This window comes from Neovison vison, chromosome 7 (assembly GCF_020171115.1).
Source record: "Neovison vison isolate M4711 chromosome 7, ASM_NN_V1, whole genome shotgun sequence".
In the NCBI taxonomy this organism is placed as follows: domain Eukaryota; kingdom Metazoa; phylum Chordata; class Mammalia; order Carnivora; family Mustelidae; genus Neogale; species Neogale vison.
Genome location: NC_058097.1, coordinates 26,746,825 through 26,768,487, shown reverse-complemented (window position 1 = coordinate 26,768,487; position 21,663 = coordinate 26,746,825). Strand labels below are relative to the sequence as shown.

The 21,663-nt window shown below is 40.9% G+C and overlaps 1 protein-coding gene across 5 annotated transcripts in view; it reads right to left on the bottom strand.

The window, feature by feature from the left end:
- The window catches only part of PSME3IP1 (proteasome activator subunit 3 interacting protein 1), a 36,118-nt gene that overhangs the window by 3,261 nt on the left and 11,194 nt on the right, over positions 1-21,663 (bottom strand). For all 5 annotated transcript variants that reach the window (XM_044256084.1, XM_044256085.1, XM_044256083.1 and 2 more), the window contains 5 exons: positions 21,131-21,272; positions 20,503-20,601; positions 19,974-20,095; positions 14,494-14,627; positions 6,750-6,814 (listed from right to left, as the gene is read on the bottom strand). In XM_044256084.1, coding sequence (XP_044112019.1) covers positions 6,750-6,814; positions 14,494-14,627; positions 19,974-20,095; positions 20,503-20,601; positions 21,131-21,257 — 547 coding nt within the window. In that variant the 5' untranslated portion in view covers positions 21,258-21,272. The remainder of the gene's footprint in view (positions 1-6,749; positions 6,815-14,493; positions 14,628-19,973; positions 20,096-20,502; positions 20,602-21,130; positions 21,273-21,663) is intronic.

The following is a 21,663-nucleotide window of genomic DNA, read 5'->3' as shown; positions in this document are numbered from 1 at the left end:
CCTAGCACAGAGCAAGTCAGCATTTACAATGCATTGAAGACATTTTACAGAAGTTCACTGCAAATAGCTAAATTTGGGGGTGGTGGTGGTGGTGAAAATTTGGGACACAACATCAAATTGTACACCATTCACTACCTGAACATCCATTGTATTATTTTCATATACTCAGTGACACTTTTATTCTGTTAGAAATATTTGGTTAAGGGGCACCTGGGTGGCTCAGTCCTTAAGTCTCTGCCTTCAGCTCAGGTCATGATCCCAGGGGCCTGGGATCCAGGCCTGTGTCAATGGGAAGCCTGCTTCTCCATCTCCCACTATCCCTGCTTGTGTTCCCTCTCTCGCTCTGTCTCTGTCAAATAAATAAATACAATCTTAAATAAATAAAATAAGTTAAAAAGAAAAGAAAAGAAAAAAAAATATTTGGTTAAGGGGCACCTGGGTGGCTCAGTCAGTTTAGTGTCCACTGTCAGCTCAGATGACCCCAGGGTCCTAGGATCAAGCCCCAAGTCAGACTCCCAAGACAGTGGGGAGCCTGCCTCTTCCTCTCCTCTCCACTTGTGCTCACTCTCTGTCACTATCTCTCAAATAAATAAATAAATGAATAAATGAATAAAACCTAAAAAAAAAAAAAAAACCCAAAAAACAAAAAAACAAAACAAAAAAAAACTATTTGGTCAAAATAAAACCAACTGAATCCACAACCTGGGGCACCTGGTTGGCTCAGCATTAAGCGTCTGCCTTAGACTCAGGTCATGATCTCAGGGTTTTGGGATTGAGCCCCGATCAGACTCTCTGCTCAGCGGGGAGTCTGCTTTTCCCTCTCATTATCCCTCTCTGCTCTCCTTCTCTAAGATTTTGAAAAAATCTTTTTTAAAAAAGCTGCTATCTTGTAAGGTATGAATCAGTTACCCAGAAAAGTAATTTATGCGAAGCTGTTAAGTGAGATGTCATTTTATTAAGTATTTCAAGGGTGAATTGAATTTTAGTCTCTAGCTTAGATACAAAAGGAAGATTAAGTTCAGAGTATCTGTGCAAGTCTAGAGGTAGCCTAATGGAAGGATGGAAGCCAGCCACAGAAATGAAACCAAGGAGGGGTGCCTGGGTAGCTCAGTCGGTTAAGCATCTGACTCTTGGTTTCAGCTCAGGTCATGACACCTGTCATAAGACTGCCTGAGAGTCTCTCTCTCCCTCTCCACCCCCCCACCCCGCCAAATGAATAAAGAGAGAGAGAGAAAGAAGAGAGAAGAGAAAAAGAAAAACGAAACGAAACCCAAGGGATCTGGACCATGGTGGCATCAGCAGAGTTTCAGCAAAAAGACCAAATCCCTCGATTATCTAGGTTTCAAGAAAGAAAAGAGACTGCAATTCTGACAAATTTCATTCCAAAAATAGTTACACTGTCCAAAGAGAACAAAATGGTGCCCTCCGATCTCACCCATTTGGTGAAGTTTCCTGCCAACTTCTGCATTTGCAGGACCACGTTGTCATACCAAATTAACACCGAAAATTACTAACAGAGAATGTTTTTGGGATTCAAACAGACGCGTGACTTGACAGCCAATGGGGCCAATTGTGCATTCATTCACGGGCTCTGTTTGGAGCTGAAGCCCAGAGCCTCCAGTGGGGAAGCCTGAATCTCCATTAGTGTCACAGAGCTATCTTCTGGGAGAACTAAAGGGACAAAGCCTTCTGCCATGGACAAGACTCTCAAGCAAGCTTTCAGGGAATGTTCTTCCTGTGGGGCCTCAGCGTCTATCAGAAGAGGGTATTTCATGCCTAGCTGTAAGAATGCCACTGTGAGAATGGAGTGGGGGAGGACAGAGGGATTACGAAAGGTGGCTCTGGAACATGGTGTCTACCCGAGATAGTTTAAAAAAGCCACACAAGTTTTCCTTTCTACTGACTGATGCGAATAGTTCCTATAAGGGAATAAGCACCAGATACAGGGCTACTAATTAACCAGTTGAAGTACGTTCAAGATTTCTGTAAAGTCTTATATACCTATGTGCATACAGACACAATATACACGTAACCCTATTTAAGCAGCCAATTTAGCAAGTTTCCTATATATTGAAAAGATACCAGTGAAATGGAGCTCCCATATGGCTGATGAGAATGTAAACTGACATAACTTCTTTGCAGGGGGGGCTGCAATATTTATCTGAATTACAAATGTATATCTTCTCTGTCCCAATAATTCTTTTAAGTACTTACGCTAATATATCATGAATGTGATGAATGATGCATGTACAAAGTTATTTAATGAAACCTCAAACCAGAGAAAAAATGGAAACAATCTAAATGTTCATCATAAAAAAACAGGATAGGGGTTCCTGGGGGGCTCAGTCTGTTAAGCGTCTGATTCTTGATTTCGGCTCAGGTCATGATCTCAGGGTTGTGAGATCGATCCCTGCACTGGGCTCTGTGCTCAGTGGGGAGTCTGCTTGAGATTCTCTCTCTCCTTCCGTCCCTTTCCCAACTTATGTACACAAGCTCTCGCTCTCTCTAAAATAAACAAATCTTTAAAAAAAAAAAAAGAAAAGGATAAATATACTACGGTGCAGTCATATAATGGAATACTATACAGTCTTATAAAAAGAATGAAGCTCTTTGTGTAGAGATATGTAATGATCCCCAAGGTACAAGTGAATTAAGCAATGAACAGAAGAGTGTGTTAATTAAAATACTAACAATGATGACAGGAAGTACAGACCAACATATGAAGTATTCTGGCCAAAATACCAACTTGAATTAATTGAGCTCTAGATCTAGTTACCATTCTACAGGAAAAAGAGGAACAAAGGAACACTGTGGAGATGCGATCAGCAAAATCTAGAGTATGGGAAACTGCACAGGACAAAGGCCCAGTTTCTTCACAAAACCAAAGGAAACAAAAAAATACAAAAAAGGAAGAACTTCTTATAGGTCAAATGAGACTCAGAAGATGTAATAGCCTATTGTAAAATGCCACATGTTGGCAATATTCTCATAGTGACCTATAGACTCAAGCAATCCCTATCAAAATCCCAACTGCCTTTTTTATTGAAATGGACAAGTTGATCCCCAAATTCATGTGGAAATGCAAGAGACCTCAAATAACAAAAAACGATCTTGAAAGAGAACAAAGTTGGAGGACTCACACTTCCCAATTTCAGAACTTCCTAGAGGCTATAGTGATCAAGACTGTGTGGTAATGGCATAAAGAAGGACACATATATCAATTGAAGAGAGGAGTCCAGAAATAAACCCATACATGTTAGTTAACTGATTTTCAGCAAAAATGCCATGACAATTCAGTCTGGTAAAAACAGCCTTTTCACCAAATGGTGCAGACCAACTGGATATACATACAGAATGAAAATGCATCCCTACTTCAAACCATAAACAAAAAATAATGCAAAATGAATCAAAGACCAAAATGTAAGCGCTAAAACTGTAAAACTTTTACAAGAAAACACAGGTGTAAGTTTATAAGAAAACACAGGTGTAACTTTTCAAGACCATGGATTAGGCAATCGTTTCTTAGACAGGACACCTAAAGCATAAGCAAACTAAATGAAAAATAGCTAATTTATACGTCCTCAAAATCTGAAAATTATATGTTTCAAAGGACTCAATCAAGAAAACGAAAATACAAAAAAGAAAAGAAAAGAAAGGAAAAAAGAAAAAGAAAATGAAAATACAACTCACAGTAAGGAAGACAGTATTTGTAAATCACTTATCTGACAAACGTCTAGTATCCAGAATACATAAAGAATTCTTACAGCTCAACATTAAAAACCCAAGTAACCCAATTTATTTTTTAAATTTTTATTTTTAAAGATTTTATTTATTTATTTGACAGACAGAGACCACAAGTAGGTAGAGAGGGAGGCAGAGAGAGAGGAAACAGCAGGTTCCCCGCCAAGCAAAGTGCCCGATGTGGGGCTCGATCCCAGGACCCTGAGATCATGACCGGAACCAAAGGCAGAGGCTTAACTCACTGAACCACCCACGTGCCTGACAAGTAACCCAATTTAAAACAGGCTCAGGATTTGAGTAAATACTTTTCCAAAGAAGATATACAAATGACCAATAAGTACATAATGCCATCATCATTAGGGAAATGGAATATCGCTTCATACCCACAAAAATGAACAGAATTAAAAAAAAGACAATAACGGGTTGATAAGGATGTAAAGGGACGCCTGGATGTCTCAGGGTTTGGGGGTCTGCCTTTAGCTTGGGTCCTAATCTCAGGGTCCTGGGATCAAGCCCCACCCACATCGGGCTTCCTGCTCAGCAGGGAGTCTGCTTCTCCTTCTCCCTCTGCCCCCAACCCCCACTGCGCTCTCCCTTTATCTCTTGTGCTCGCTCTCAAATAAATCAGTTTTTTGTTTTTGTTTTTTAAAAAAGGATGTAAATAAAGAAATTGGAACCTTGGGTGCCTAGGTGGCTCAGTGGGTTAAAGCCTCTGCCTTCAGCTCAGGTCACGATGTCAGGGTCCTGGGATCTAGCCCCGCATCGGGCTCTCTGCTCAGCGGGGAGCCTGCTTCCTCCTCTCTCTCTCAGCCTGCCTCTCTGCCTACTTGTGATCTCTGTCTGTCAAATAAATAAATAAAATCTTTAAAAAAAAAAAAAAGAAAAGAAACTGGAACCTTCATATATTGCTGATAGAATGTAAAAATGGTACAGCTGCTTGAGAAAACAGTTTGGCAATTCCTCAGAAAGTCAACCATATAAACACTGAGTTACCATATGACCTAGAAATGCCATTTCTTGGTATACGCCCAAGAGAACTGAAAATAGTTGCTCACACAAAAACTTGTACATGAACGTTCATAGCAGCATCGTTTAGAATAGCCAAAAAGTGTAAACAACCCAAATGCCCATGAACTGATGACTAGACAAACAAAATGCAGCATACCATACAACTGAAGATTATTCAGCTGTAAAAAGCATGGATACATGTTACAACATGGATGACCTTTGTACAGTGAAAGGAAGCTAAATTCCAAACACCATACACTACATGATTTCATTTACATGAAATGTCCAGAAAGGACAAATCCAAAGAAAAGTAGAAGAGTGGTTGACAGTGGCTGGGGAGAGGGGAGAATGGGGAGTAACTGTTAAAAGCATGGGGCCTCTTTTTGGGGTGATGAAAATGTTTTGGAATTAAATAGTGATGATGAATACACATTCTTGTGAACATACTAAAAACCACTGGATTGCATCCTTTAAAAGAATGAATTTTATGGTGTACCTCAATATTTTAAATTTTTTAATTTTAAAAGAATATATTTATAATTGCTTGTATATACATACAATAGCTCTGGATATATACGTAAGAAACACTGTTTCCCTCTCAGAGAGAACTGCATGGAAAAGGATACAGAATGTTGAAGGGGGACTCTTCACTCAATGTCCTTTTTATTTTTTATTTTAAAGATTTTATTTATTTATTTGACAGAGAGAAAGAGAGATCACAATTAGGCAGAGAGGCAGGCAGAGAGAAAGGGAGAAGCAGGCTCTCTGCCAAGCAGAGAGCCCAATGTGGGGCTCGATCCCAGGACCCTGACATCGTGACCTGAGCTGAAGGCAGAGGCTTAACCCACTAAGCCACCCCTCAATGTCCTTTTTAAAAGTAAATTCTAGAGGTGCCTGGCTGGCTCAGTTAAGCCTCTGACTCTTGATTTCAGTTCAGGGGATGATCTCAGGGTTTGAGATCAAGCCCCAAGTTGGGCACCACACCGAGACTGTCTCTCTGCTCCCTGCTTAAGATTGTCTCTCTCTCTCTCTCCCTCTGCCTCTCCTATTCTCTCTCGCTCTTTAAAAAAAAAAAAAAAGTAAATTCTAAGAGCAAAAAGTTATCAGCAACAGCTCACCATTACTGATGTCAGAAGATTTTTTTTCTTGCATTTTAAAAAGTTTTTACTTAAATTCCAGTTACAGGGCACCTGGGTGGCTCAGTGGGTTAAAGCCTCTGCCTTCAGCTCAGGTCATGATCCCGGGGGCCTGGGATCGAGAGAGTCTGCCTCCTCCTCTCTCTCTGCCTGCTTTTCTACCTACTTGTGATCTCTCTTTGTGAAATAAATAAATAAAATCTTTAAAAATAAATAAATTGCAGTTACTTGGCCAATACATTATTTTTAAATATCCATTATTTTTTCAGAGAGAAATAAATGTAAGCCCCATTTTAGAGATGACCCACTGAATTTAGCACACCATCTCAATCCCACAGGGGGTCACAGAACTAAAAACACTCCTGAATTTCTCATCCCTGATCCAGCCTTCAGGAACACTCACCTTCACTTACAACTCTGTGCCACTTAATACAGTGCCAGATTTGATTGCATACAAGTAACCACCCATGAAAGTGTACTTCTGTGAGACTGTATTAGGCTTCTAGCCTCAATCCAATCCAAGATGAGCAAAAGCCAGGCATTCTACCTTTCACTGGTAGCCAGCCAGGTGAAATTAAGAAACCTGACATTTGGGGGAGACTGAGAGAAACCCTTTGTAAGCAGGAGTGATATGACCAGGGCTTTGTCTGTGGAAGCACTTCTGGGGGAGATCACTATTGTCATTTATCAATTCCACTGGTTTCTAACATATTAATCAGCAGGACAGCTAACATACCCGTGGGTGTAAATCCTGCTTGGTAGAAAAAAGCTTGCTTAGATCCTTCACAGATACAATGCAGCCCAGCCCTGTACTATGGTTCATGTGTATTATGAATAAATAGTGAAATGGAAGCTGCCACCTACCTTGACTCTTGTCATCTGGGTCAGGGTCCGATTTCAGTCTTTTCACACTGTTGCCACTCTCTGAGCTGTAACAAAAAATATGGTAATTTGAGCTATGTCCAATCTTGGGGATTAAAACTTCAGGAATCAGGAGCTCCAATAACAATTTATATGGGTCTCAGGTAGCCTCAAAGGGGTGGTCTGAAATGAAAAGTCTTCATTTCAGGTTCTTAATCTCCTTCCAGTTACATTATTGTTATAAAAACAACTTAAACCCCTGGCCAATTCAAGGAGCGGAGCATTGTATCTTCAAGCATCACCTAAACTTCAGATTCTTTGTTGTCCTTATCATTCGTCTTGGTTAGAACCACAGATGGACTGCGGGAGTATGTGGACACGTTCACAAAAGACAAAAATTTAGTTAAGTTCTTAAAGATTAACGGAAATCTCTCCTTAGTGACATGCTAGAGATTCTGAAAGTCACCCAAAAGATCTTCACTGAATGTCGAAAGAATGTACTTCTGCTGTGTAGCATAGAGAAGGCATAATCATACCTCCAGCTCCACCATTACTGCTAATATTGAGGGCAGTCAAAATAAGAAAAAAAAGAATGCACTTCAACTAGGAAGAAATGATCTCAGAAAGAAGGCCGTAATCACAGGAGGAAGGGTTAGTGAACAAAGAAACTGGCAAATACAATCTAATTTGTGTGTTAAACATGACCATACTAAGTCCTGGGCAGCAGTAGCATGTGAGAAAGACGTGATTATAGCTCCAAGTTCTAAGGTCCACGTATAATTTTGTAGGAAAGTAAGATAGCTATTTAACTTTAGGTTTTGCGAAGTATTCCTGGTAAGCTGCAAGTTTAGGCACCAAAAACAGAACACAAATCCAAACTAGTAGAAAGAAAATGAACAAAACGTTTTAAAATTTATAATTTTTTATAAAAAACAGTATGAGGAAAAAATATATTTAAGGTAAAATGACATTAAGATAGCAGAAACTATAAAAAAAAGCTAAAAAACCCAAGCCTACCTGTTAAAAAAGATCAACATCCTCAATTTAAAACCAGCTATTTGTAAGACACACCAAAAAATTTAACAAAAATAAAACAAAAACTTGAGACCCAGAAAGACTGAAAACAAAAGAAGAGGAACAGAGTTACCAAAGCAAATACTAACCCAAAGAAGGCTGAGCTACCTATTATAATTTTAGGGAAAAAGAATTTAAGAGCAAAAGCATTATAAGACATAAAGTAGGTTAGTTTATAATCAAACGTATTTTAATTCACTATGAAGAAATAACAATTCTGAACATGTATGCTCCTAATTAAAGAGCTTAAAATATATATTCAACAGAATTCTGAAGAAAAATCAAGAAAACATCACTATAATGAGAGATTTCAAAATACTCAAGTACTGAGAAAGCAAGCAGACAAAGATGTAAAAACACAGAAGATTTAAACAATACAATTAACAAGCTTCTTTGGTTTTACCTACATGAAAACCAGAACAACTGCAAAACACAGATTCTTCTCAAGCTCACTTAGAACATTCACAAAAATTAACCTCAGGAATGGGTCACAAAGGGAGTTTAAAGCAATTTAAAAATCAGTACATATAAACCACAATGCAAGTAAGGTAGAAATCAGCAACAAAAGACAAGTATTATGTATCACAGACTCTAAAACACCACTGCTATAAGGTGTTAAAATGTGGGGGTAGGGAGGGGGAGTGCCTGGGTGGCTCAGTGGGGTAAGCCTCTCTCTTTGGCTCAGGTCATCATCTCAGGGTCTGGGATCAAACACAGCATCAGGCTCTCTGCTCAGCAGGGAGCCTGCTTCCCCTCTCTCTCTGCCTGCCTCTCTGCCTACTTGTGATCTCTCTCTCTGTCAAATAAATAAATAAATAAATAAATAAATAAATATTAAAAAAAATGTGTGGGGGGGGAAGGTTCATCTTAGAACCTATGATATATAGTTAGGTTACCTCAATATGTTTGGAAACTTTAAAAAACTGTTTCTAATTTAGGAGTCAAAGAAGAAACTATAATGGATATTTAAAAATACTTAGCTGGAAATACAAAATGGTGTACAATAAAAGCTGAGGAAGAATTAGTTTTAGGTGCCTATAATTGAAAAGACAAGCTGAAAATTAATTAGCTAGGTATCTGACACTCATTTGTAACAGAAATTATAAGAGAATAAACTTGAGGGAAGTAAAGAATATCCCAAAGAAGTTAGGCGAAATTAAGAAACTAGCCAAAGGGGCGCCTGGGTGGCTCAGTGGGTTAAAGCCTCTGCCTTCGGCTCAGGTCATGATCTCCGGGTCCTGGGATCGAGCCCCACATCAGGCTCTCTGCTCAGCAGGGAGCCTGCTTCCTCCTCTCTCTCTGCCTGCCTCTCTGCCTACTTGTGATCTCTGTCAAATGAATAAATAAAATCTTAAAAAAAAAAAGAAAAAAAACCTATTCAAAATATGAATAAAATAATCCATCAATATCTGGGATGAAAAAGGGAGCAATTATAGATAAAGCTGCAATCGGGAAAAAAAATACTAACTTTAGCGAATGCATGTGAAACAAGACAAAATGGACAAACTCCCAGAAAATATAACTAAATAAAACTGACTCAAAAAAAACATGAAGATGGTCGCAGGGTCCTGGGATCGAGCCCCGCATCGGGCTCTCTGCTCAGCAGGGAGCCTGCTTCCTCCTCTCTCTCTGCCTGCCTCTCTTCCTACTTGTGATCTCTGTCTGTCAAATAAATAAATAATCTCAAAAGAAAAAAAACAACCTCCAAAAAACAAACATGAAGAAACCTAAATAGCCCTATAATCCCAAATCTTAAAAAGCAGGGACCAAATTGATTATATAGAGGAGTTCTACCAAATTTTCACAAAACAGAACATTACCATCTTACACAAACTCCTCCAGAGAACAGAAAAAGACAGAACACTCCCTAAATCCTTCTATGAAGCTACTTTCAATCTTCATATCAAAATCAGAAAAAGTAGAGGGGGGAGGGAAGAGACCAAGTCTCACTTATGAACACAGATGAAACAACCTATATAAAACATTAGCAAACCAAACCCAGTGGAGTTAAAAATAATTATAATACAGCACAAAACAGATTATAGTTAATAAGATTATAATAATGTTTGGTAACTACACTTATAGAGAACCCTGAGTAATGCACAGAATTGCTGAATCATTATGTTATACATCTGAAACTAATAACGCTGTATGTTAATCATACTTCATTTTAAAAAATTATTTTATTTTATTTTATTTTTTTAAAGATTGTATTTATTTGACAGATCACAAGTAGGCAGAGAGGCAGGCAGGGAGAGAGAGAGGAGGAAGCAGGCTCCCCACGGAGCAGAGAGCCCAATGCAGGGCCCAATCCCAGGACCCCGGGATCACCACCCGAGCCGAAAGCAGAGGCTTTAACCCACTGAGCCACCCAGGCGCCCCGTTCCCCGCCAAAAATTTCAAAATAACACATCACAGCCAAGCTAGTTTTTTGGTGTTTTTTTAAGATTTTATTTATTTATTTGACAGAGATCACAAGTAGGCAGAGAGGCAGGCCAGAGAGAGTAAAAGGGAAGCAGGCTCCCTGCCGAGCAGAGCACCCGATGTGGGCCTCAATCCCAGGACCCTGAGATCATGACCGGAGCCGAAGGCAGAGGCTTAACCCACTGAGCCACCCAGGCACCCCAGCCAAGCTAGTTTTATCACAGGAATACAAGATAGAAAAATCCTTAAATTTTTCACCATAACAGAGTAAAAAAAAAAAGCCACAAATTCAAAAGCAGAAAAAAATTGACAAAATGTAACAATTTGTGGCTACAAAAAACCTTACCAAACTAAGAACATAATTTCCTTAAACTACTAAAAGATATCTGATCAGCATCTGAAGTTCATTTTTCAACCTATGATATGACAATGTGTAATGAAGCCTTCATGAGCTAAATAAATAAATAAATAAAAGTAAAAGAGATCTGTAAAAACAATAACAACTGTTCTTAATGGTAAGAAGTTATAAATGTTCTGTCTAAAACAAGAATGTGCACAGTAATTGTTTCTAACATTTTACTGGCGGTAATTGCTTGGTGCAGTAAGATACGGAAAAAAAAAAAGAAAAAAGAAAAGAAATCAGGGGTTCCTGGGTGGCTCAGTCAGTTAAGCATCTGCCTTTGGCTCAGGTCATGATCCAGGGTCCTGGGCCCACATTAGGCTCCCCGCTCAGTGGGGAGTCTGCTGCTCCCTCTCCCACTTCCTCTGTGCTCTATCAAATAAGTAAATAAATAAATAAATAAATAAATTCTTTAAAAGAAAAAAAGGAAGTTAAAAGGTATAAGAGAATAAAGCTGTCATTATTCACAGATAGTGACTCTCTACATAGAAATTTCAAAGGAATCCACTGATAAAAGTTAGTAAAAGTTATTAGAGTGTTACTGCTCAGGTTAGTACGAGCTGTGTGGCTAGATGTAAATATTCCAAAATCAACTGCACTTTTATAAACCAGCATAAAAATAAAATCTAAAACATCTAGGAATAAATCTAACAAAAGATATATACAACCTTTTGGAAAAAAATCTGTTAAGACTTGTATCAAGTGACATTAAAGAAACAAATAAATGTAGATATATGCCATGTGTAAAAAAGACACATCCATAAAGATCTGTTCTCTCCATAAATTCATCAATCCATTTAGTAAGATCCCAATAAACGTAAGAGACCTTAATCTAAAATTTAATCTAAATCTAAAATTTTAACATATCAAAACCTAAAATGTATATGGAAGAACAAAGTGGTCAACAGTAGACAAGACACCTCCAAGAAAAATGTAAGGGGACTTGTCCTACCAGATACTAAGATTTTTTTGTAATAAAAACTACAATAATTACAGAGTGGTACTGGTCCAACAGACTCAAGGGACAGAAAACAAGGAACACCCATACAAACCCAAGGATTTAAGACAGAGGTGACACTGAAGGTCACTGGGGAGAGGTAGAAATATTTAGTAAATGTTGCTAGAGAATTAGCTTCTGGGGCCCTGGGTGGCTCAGGTGGTTAAACATCTGACTCCTGATCTTAGCTCAGGTCTTGATCTCAGGGTCGTGAGTTTAAGACCCATGTTGGGCTCCATGCTGGCAGTGGAGCCTACTTAAAAAACAAAACAAAAACAAAAAACTGACCACCTTAAAATCAAATATATTGACAACCTTAAAATTAACTAATGAAAGTAAAAAGAAAAGATATTAATGGCGAGAAAAAAGTCAGGACCATATTTTAAAAAAAACAAACCTACTAACCATTAAGAAAAATACAAATAATCCAGCAGAAAAATGGCAAAATATATGAACAGACTTTCCACATAAGACATATGAATGGTAAATCAACATACAAAATATGTCAGCTACATTTGTTACCAGGAAATGCAAATTAGGACCACAAGGAGACAGTACTTTACAAAATCACTATATATTGCTGTATCTGTGCTGTCCAGTAGGGCAGCAATTAGCCACATACTAATTCCAATGGGTATTTAACACCTGAAATGTGACTAGTGTGGCTAAGGACCTGGATTTTAAATTAGAACTAATTAAATTAGTTCTAATTAATTTGAATTTAGATAGCCACAGGTGGCCAAGGACTATCATACTGGACAGCAGAGCTCTGGAGAAACATTTGCACATACATAACAAAGCATGCCCTGGACCTTTCAACACCATTTGTCATGGTTCAAACATACATCCACAAAAGAAAAGACACATTTTGGTATCTCATATAAAGCACAATCATACAACAAGGAAAATGAATGAATTACAGCTATATATATGTGAACAAACACACAAAATTGTTTCAATCACAGAAACAACTGGAGTGAAAAACCAAATTCATAGATCATATACAGAATGAAATCATTTTTATAAAGTTCAAAACCAAGCAAGCCATTATACTGTTTAGGGATACCTCTATAGGTAGCTGAAACCAAACCAAACACCCCCCCCACACACACACCCCAAAACTACTAAAAGTCAAGACATGCAGAACAACCAAGCAGATCTGGAAACATGGGGTGAGGATGGCAGGGTAGGAAAAGGGAGCACAGAGGTTGGCTCAGTCAGCTGATCATGTCCCAGGCACACACCGCCATCAGACTTTCTTTCACAAGCACCAGAATCATCCATGCAATTTGAAAGATTAGACTCCAAGAGCTCACTTCAAACTTAATGAACCAGAGTTAGTGAGAGGCCTAGAATTCACATTAACAAACTCCTGGGTGATTCTAATAAACCCAAGCCTGGGTAGATGAGGAAATGCTGCCCCAGGAGACTCATTTAGCATCTTGCCACACAAAACAACAATAAATGATGATCTAATAAAAGGTGAGCTAAGGACTAAGTAAGGGAGGCAGTCCTAATAGCAAGGTCTGCTAACAGCAAGACACTGCTGAGAAGTATCTAAGTGCCCACTTTGGAGAAGTCCAGTAAAACGACCCAGGACCAAATGCCGAAATACACTGGACCAGGCATGAAAGCTTCTGTCAACTTAAAAGGAAGAGTGGCACCTGGGTGGCTCCGTCAGTTATGCATCTGCCTTGATTTCGGCTCGGGTCATGGTCTCAGGGTTGAGAGATGGAGCCCTGCATCGGGCTCCCCGCAGGGTGTGGAGCCTGCTTAACGTTCTTTCTCTCCCTGCCTCTCCCTCTGCCTGCCCCTCCCATGAAAAACTTGAAAGGAATAAATCATGGCCCAGGTAACTGGCCCTTTTCAGGTTACTGCTACTCCTCCCCTGCACTGCTAAACCATAACAACATTTTTATACGGAAGTAATGTTCCTAGGAACATCTGCAACAGACGGATGGGGCGCCAAACCACAACAGTGCATCAACACACTTCCCTGAAAACATGTGGCTGGCTGCCATATTGATTTTCCTAATAGACTGCACTAACAAGTAACATTATTTCATCCATGGTATCGTTGGTCAAATTGAAACAACCAGATTTCATTACTTTGGAGCCATTTCAAGATTTAGCAGGGAGGAGCAAAACTAAAACAGAACTTACAAAACCTCTTAGGTCATGCCACCACCCCACATCAATCAGCAAGGAGCCCAGTCAGGTCTGTGCCACAGTCACAGCTTCCATGGTCTCACAGGCCACAGTGCCTTTGTAGCTGCTATTCCCGCTGCCCAGGATGTTCTCCTCCTTGTCTGCCTGTCAAAGCCCTAGTCATCTACCTGGTCAACATCCCCCTCAAACGCCCTCCCCAACCTGAGCTCACAGGCCCTCCCCAGGGAGCTATGGGTTTCCTCCTCCCATGACAACCTACCCAAATCCCTTCACACAACTCGGGCTATCTCATCTGCCTAGAAACAGATGCTCAAACATTAAAGTCCACCTCTCCTATTACTTTGTGACCTTGGACAAAGGTTTTTAACAGTTAAACCTATACTATGTAGACTTGTGGAAAGAGTTAAGACCATTAACACAATGGAAAGCACTTAACACAATGCCTGCCACATGACAGGTGCCCAATGAAGAGTAGCTATTATCCTGCTGAATGAACAATCAGAGAGACAAGGCTCCAAGAATACAGAACACACCAAATCTGGGGGGTGGGGGAGCGGTAGGGCTACCAAAGAAAAGTCACCAAGACTGCCGCTTAGGTAACCGTATGCTCCGGCTATCATTGTAAGTGGCATTTCAGAGTACACAGTCAGAGAGAGACTGACGTGGTGTGAGTGCTGGCTGACCTCTTATGTTTCACAGCTCCTGCCAACAGCTTGGCCTGGGAGAACTTGTTCTTGGTTTCTATGGGTTTCACAGCCACTTTCTTCTCCACCTCCTTCTTGTTTTCTGGAGAAACTCCAACTTTGTTGAGATTACTGTGTTAGAGGTTAAGGGTCAAACTAAACAAAAAGAGCTATAGCAGGACAATCGTAAGTCAAGGGGAGACACATAATCCACTAGCTCTTCCAGTCTGCCATGTAATGTTTAGTCTGTTTATATCAAAAACAATACTCTTTCCTCTTTATTCTGCCCATTATACCCAGCTGATTTGAATTACAGAAAAGCAAACTTTTCCCCTTTGATTCTCAGTGAAAATCTGAATTACAGTCAGAAAACCTCCCCCAAAACAGGGCCACAGCTTGCTGGGGTAAACAAAGAACTTAAGAAATACAAAAGCCACAGAAAAAAATGTGGCTTCCCTGAAAATTTTTAAGTATTTGCTTTTTTTGCTCAAGGGTAAAATAAAATCTGAATGTCCTATGACCATCAGTGGCATTCAATCTTGGATACCACAAAGACAGATTCCTCCGATGGTACAAGACAACATCAGAAGCACCTTAAGGCTCATTAAAAAAGAGTCCCTCCCCTGTCCCAAATCTATTGAATGAGGACCTCCAGAGGCCCAGGAAATGGTTTTAAACCTCTCTTCAAGGTGATCTTTTTTAAAAAAATTTTATTTATTTGACAAATAGAGATCACAAGTAGGCAGAGAGGCAGGCAGAGAGAGAGAGAGAGAGAGAGAGAAGCAGGCTCCCCACTGAGCGGAGAGCCTGATGCGGGGCTTGATCCCAGGACCCCGAGATCATGACCTGAGCTGAAAGCAAAGGCTTAACCTGCTGAGCCACCCAGGCACCCCTCTCTTCAAGGTGATCTTAATGAGAAACCCCAGTGCATATACAACACATGAACCAAAACGTTTTTAAAAGTGCAACAAGGGGAACCTGGGGGGCTCGGTCGGTTAAGGATCTGCCTTTGGCTCAGGTCATGATCCTGGGATCCTGGGATCAAGCCCTGCATCAAGCTGCCTCATCTTCTGCCTACTCTTCCGTGAGCCTGCTTCTCCCTCTTCCCCTCCCCCTGTTCATGCTTTCTCTGGAGCTCACTTGCACCTTGAGAGTCTCTCTCCCTCTCCCTCTGCCCCTCCTGTATTCGGTCACATGTGCACTCTCTCCTTCTCTAAAATAAATGAACACATCTTTAAAAAAAAATAAAGTATAACCAGTTCACTTGTAACTTCACTGCTTACAGGCATGAGACCAATCTCTGGGTGTCAAGGTCTGTCACTTTCTTCTGTTCTCTCCACCAGCCCTTCCCCTCCTTCCATTTCATATTCTCACAATCCATTAGGCAAAAATTTTAAGTGTTAGATGTGGTGCAATTCTTTAAGAGGTAGCAGTGCCTTACTGGAACAATAGTGACATCTAGTGACCAAGAAATCTAAGAAGGAGGTATTATCAGTCCGAGCAGGTGGGCAGAGAGGTATAGGGTCTTTGAACACTAAGAAAACTAGGTACCAGAAATCAGGAAATTCTCATTCTGATCACTCTTCAGGCACTAACTCTGCTCTTACAAGCACCAGTTACCTTAAATATTTGCAGTATTCATGGGGATTACGCAAAATGCTCAGTACTATTCTGTGTTTTTGAAACCAGGTTTCAAAGTCAACATGGAAGCTGGTAATATGTTAACATTACACATTTGGTTTTCTAGAATAAAAATGAAAGAATCACATTTCGTCCTTCTAATACCAATTGACAGAAACCACCAGCATGCAGATTTTTACCTGCAACTCCATCGGTAAGGGATAAACTTACAGAATTCTTAATATTGAAAAATAAAACAAAAATGGAAAAAATTAACAACAAAACACATGCATTTTTATAATAGTAGGACACAAGCAGAAACCAGCACTTCACTTTTTATTCTTTTAAAGTGGGGGAAAAAAAGCCTCTAAGCTTTTCTTTTGCGGGGACATGGGGGGGTAAAATGATTACTTTTGATCCATAGCCAAAGCATAAGCCATTTTTAAGCTTAAAGTTCTTCTCCCCCTAAAATGCTTTAAAAACACAAACACCCCTCAAAAATATCAAAGAATTCATTAGATGAGGCACTTTTTAAAATTACATAGTTCTTAACACATATAATTGCTAAATGCTGGTTTAACCTAAAGCAAACAAGAGTTCTGTTGTTTCTATGGCACAAACCACAGCTTCTCTGCCTTTACAAGTATCACATCATAAAATGTGTCATATTATAACAATCGAACCAGCTCCTGATTTAGAGCTTCAACAAACGGCTAACCCTTCAGTTCCATCTCCTCCAACTCGACATGTCTCTGGCTACCTGCAAGCTAGGATGCCTGCTTTATGTATCAGTGGGTTAGAATGCTGTTCAATTCTAGACAGTCAGAACTTACCAAGTTTCCAAGAAAATCCAACACCTCTGGGGCCTCCCCAATGTTGTGCTGTAATGTCAGCAGGGCAGGAAAGCTTCTCCCACCTTACTGCTGCCCTACTTACTCCTCCCTTTGAGCTGAAAACTGAGGGGCCCTGCACATTCACACCAAACCAACACTGCTCCCCAGAACGCTGCTTTGGGAGATGCAGCTTATTTGCTAGGCTGCTGAATTAAGCACATAAAAGAAGACATTATTCTAGTGATTGGTATAATTAACGTATTTCCTGAGGGGGAAAAAGTCTGGTGCCTGACACAATTCAATCCATCCTTCTGCCCCCTCTACAAACATCCATGCACACTATTATTCTGGAGTCACCAGGGAGGGTAGGAGGGGAGGGGAGCTCCAGAAGAGTCAGCCTCAATCCAGCAGCTGGGATTAAGGTGTGACTTCCTGATCTTCAGTGCCATGCCAAATTCCACTAGGAACTCTGGGACTGGAAGACATGTCTTTTGCTACCAGTTCACAGCAGGTTTTGGGGCACCCATGCTGCTCCCTTATCTCAGCCACTGTCAGTCACCTTGATTTAAACCAAATCCCTGAGAATCAGCCCACACCTTCTCCTACATAGCTCTTTTTTTTTTTTAAGATTTTATTTATTTGACAGACAGAGATCACAAGGAGGCAGAGAGGCAGAGAGAGAGAGAGAGAGAGAGAGAGGAGGAGGCAGGCTCCCTGCTAAGCAGAGAGTCCGATGCGGGGCTCGATCCCAGGACCCTGGGATCACAACTTGAGCTGAACGCAGAGACTTAACCCACTGAGCCACCCAGGCGCCCCTCCTACATAACTCTTTAATGGGACATACTACATGCTCCCTGCAAAAAACAAAACAAAAAAAAAACCAACTAGCACATACAAGCAGCTGTACCATTCATTTTAGAGGTAAAGCCTATTCAATCACACTAGTGAGGTTCTTCAACATACAAGCTTGAAAGAGTCAAATAAGCCTTCTCATAGGAAAAAAGCTGTGGTGCTTCACTAACCTCTCCTAAGAGTCATTCATTAATTTGTTCACATATACAATAAGAACCTACATGCCAGGGGGCGCCTGGGTGGCTCAGTGGATTGAGCCTCTGCCTTCGGCTCAGGTCATGATCTCAGTGTCCTGGGATCGAGCCCCGCATCGGGCTCTTTGCTTGGTGGGAGCCTGCTTCTCTCTCTCTCTGCCTGACTCTCCGCCTGCTTGTGATCTCTCTCTCTGTCAAATAAATAAAATAAAATAATCTTTAAAAAAAAAAAAAAAAAAAGAACCTACATGCCAGGCATTAAGGAAATCAGTGGTGACCAGATCACTATTTTTATGCATCTTACCTTACATTCTAGTGGTAAAGAGGCAAACAAACCAGTAAGCAAATTGAGATTTTCAGATGGTGAAAATTACTATTAAAAGGTGACATCAGGGGTGCCTGGGTGGCTCAATGGGTTAAGCCTCTGCCTTCGGCTCAGGTCATAATCTCAGGGTCGGGGGATTGAGCCCCGCATCGGGCTCTCTGCTCAGTGGGGAGGGTGCCTGCTTCCCCCTCTCCCTCTACCTGCCTCTCTACTTGTGATCTCTCTCTGTGTCAAATAAATAAAATCTTAAATAAATAAATAAATAAAAAGTGACATCATACACAGTGACATGGTTCAGTGAAATGTTAGGTGGGGTACCTAGGGAAGGTCTCTGGGAGGAAGGAGATGTGAGTTGACACCCAAGTGCTACAAAATGCCAGTCTTATAAAAGCTGAAGGCAGAGCATTCCAGACCAAAAAACAAATACAAAGGCCCTGAAATGAAATCACAAAGCTCAGTGTGACAGGGACATAAAGAAAACCAAAAGGCTGGAGTCTAGTGAATATGAAAGAGTAAGTACAAAACACAACAGGAAGGGGGGCTGGCCTAAACTGTGCAGGGCCTGGTTAAGTCTAACTTGAGTCTAAATACCACAGGAAGCCACTAGTGTCTCAAACAGGAAAGTGACATAATTCCACATATGTTTTCAAATGTTCCTTTTGACTGCTGTCTGCAGAATGGATTGTTGCAGGCGAAAGCAGAAGCAGAGACTAATCTGGTGGTCACAGTGGTCCCAAGCAGCACGGAGGGAGCTGAACTGCACAGATCTGGAATACATTTTGGAAGTAGTTTTTGGCCCAGGCACGTGGGGGCATAGGAGTGCTGTTACTGAGATCGGAAAGAGCAGAAAAAGAAGAGATGTGGGGGCAAGGGCAGTGTGATGAGTCAGGGGGTGTGGCACACAGAATTGAGAATTCAGACTCGGCCAAGTTTTAGATGGGATGCCTATTTAATGCAAGCGGAGGAGAAAAAGGCAACACTGAGCCAAACTGAAGTCATCTTTGTTGTTTTCTCTACCCTTCTGTGGGGACAGACCAGGCTACACTTCTAGGGAAGGTCCTAATATGGACACAGGAGAGTTGCTAAACATTTCCTTTTAAAACTCAGAAGCCAATTTTTCCCCTGGATGAGGTTTCTGCATTGCCCATCTGTTTCAGAGTCTAATCCCTCAAGGCAAAAATACCCGGGTACTGACTATTAGGATTTAGGCCTTTAGTTAATCCTAAAGGATCTAGACTTTTGAATGCAACAGACTCTCACATGCAACATAACCCCATAAATCACTTCGGGTAATTCAATCAGAGGGACACCAGTGTTGAAAGGGAATGCAGGGGTCACTGGACAGAAAAACCTTATTTTCACTCAATTTGTTAAGAAACTCAAATCCAGGGGCACCTGAGTGGCTCAGTGGGTTAAAGCCTCTGCCTTCGGCTCAGGTCATGATCCCAGGGTCCTGGGATCGAGCCCTGCATCAGGCTCTCTGCTCGGCGGGGAGCCTGCTTCCTCCTCTCTCTCTGCCTGCCTCTCTGCCTACTTGTGATCGCTGTCAAATAAATAAATAATTTTAAAAATTTTTAAAAAGAAGAAACTCAAATCCATAGACGTTGATGAGAAGCAGGGACACCATACAGATTTCTCTCAAAGTACAAAGGATATTCTGTATTCCTTTAGTTCTTTCAGTTCTTCTTCTCTCCGTTGCTTTTCCAGGAGCTCCTGCTGCCGGGAAACCTCATCAAGGAAGTTAGTCTCATCTTCATCTAAGCCTCTTACCATGTTTTCTGAGGAAATAACCAAATAAGGAACACTTAGCAAGCTAAGGGGAAAATAGTCAAATAAGATTTTTCTTTCTCTTTTTTTTTTTTTTTTTTAAATAAACAGCAGATCTTTTAGAGGATTAGAAGAAAGAATGTGTAAACACCTCAGCTTCTGGAGAGGTAACATGGCATAAAATCAAGGCATTTCTCCCATTACCAGACATCAGCACAGAATTAAAATGGGTATCTTGAGCTCTAAACAAAAATGCTCAATGTGGTCTAGAAGGCAGAAGGTTGTCTCTTTTCCACCAAATGAACGTCTAGAGACTAGACAATCAAGCCAGTTCCATGGTTAGTTGGAAAAAGTGTCGCATGAGGCAAAAGGCATCGAAGAGGCCCTGCAGAGTGTCGGACTGTTTTCGGAAGCTTACTGAATTTGAACTGCTCCTCATACTCCTGCTGCTTCCTGTCTTTCTGTTCCTGCAGCCTTTCATAGAGAGACCGAGGGTCATAAACCTCCTCTGGACATTCTGAAAGGAAGGGCGGGGAGAGAAGGGAGGGGGAAGAAAAAGTACATACTTTAGAATTTTTCACATTATTTTGGAATCACAAAGGATTTTAAAGATCAAGTCTCTGCACAATCTGAGGGCAAGGATAACACAAAAATAGTACAAAGCCCATGGCTTCCCTTGGGAGCTCGGAGAGGGGCCAGCAGTTCTAAGACAACTACCAATGTCAATAGGGCCCACCGCCTGAGACACGTTAACTGGATGGGGGGGCAGCCCCACCCTACAAACTAGCCACATTCTCAGTCACTCAGATCCTATATCCACTTGTATAGACAGAAGGGACTCGCAGAATCTTCTGGAAGGCAGCAAGTGGAGTGGAGAGTGAGCATCCTGGTTCTGCTTGTGGCCACAGAGGCCTTATGTAGGTTCCTGCACGCCTCTGAGCCTCAGACCCCCTTACTCCAGAGTTAGGACATAAGTACCTACTCTGCAGGGCTATTAGGAAGATTAGAGATCTTTATGTTGAATGCTGGACTATAAGCCCATATACCTTCTGGATCTTCAGGTTTTCGAACTTTCTCCCATTCTTCTTGCCTCCTTTTGCGCCGTTCATCTAGTTCTGCCTCCGACACAAACCTCTTTTTGATAACAAGATTACCATCATCCCCTCCATCCATAATGGAGCAATAGGTCTACAAAAAACAAATGAAACACTTTAAGTGAGAATTGCAATTAAAATTCTAAAAAGAGGGGCACCTGGGTGGCTCAGTGGGTTAAAGCCTCTGTCTTTGGCTCAGGTCATGATCCCAGGGTTCTGGGATCGAGCCCCACATCAGGCTCTCTGTTCAGCAGGGAGCCTGCTTCCCCCTCTCTCTCTTTGCCTGCCTCTCTGCCTACTTGTGATCTCTCTCTCTCTCTCTGTGTCAAATAAATAAATAAGATCTTTAAAAAGAAAAAATTCTAAAGAGAAACACGGAGCTTTAACTCTGTCTCACTTGCAACAGACTACCTCAAAATTCCCTTCAACTTTGAAGAAATCTTCTCGTCGTTTAATTTATAAATCATTGGTGAAGCACATGATTA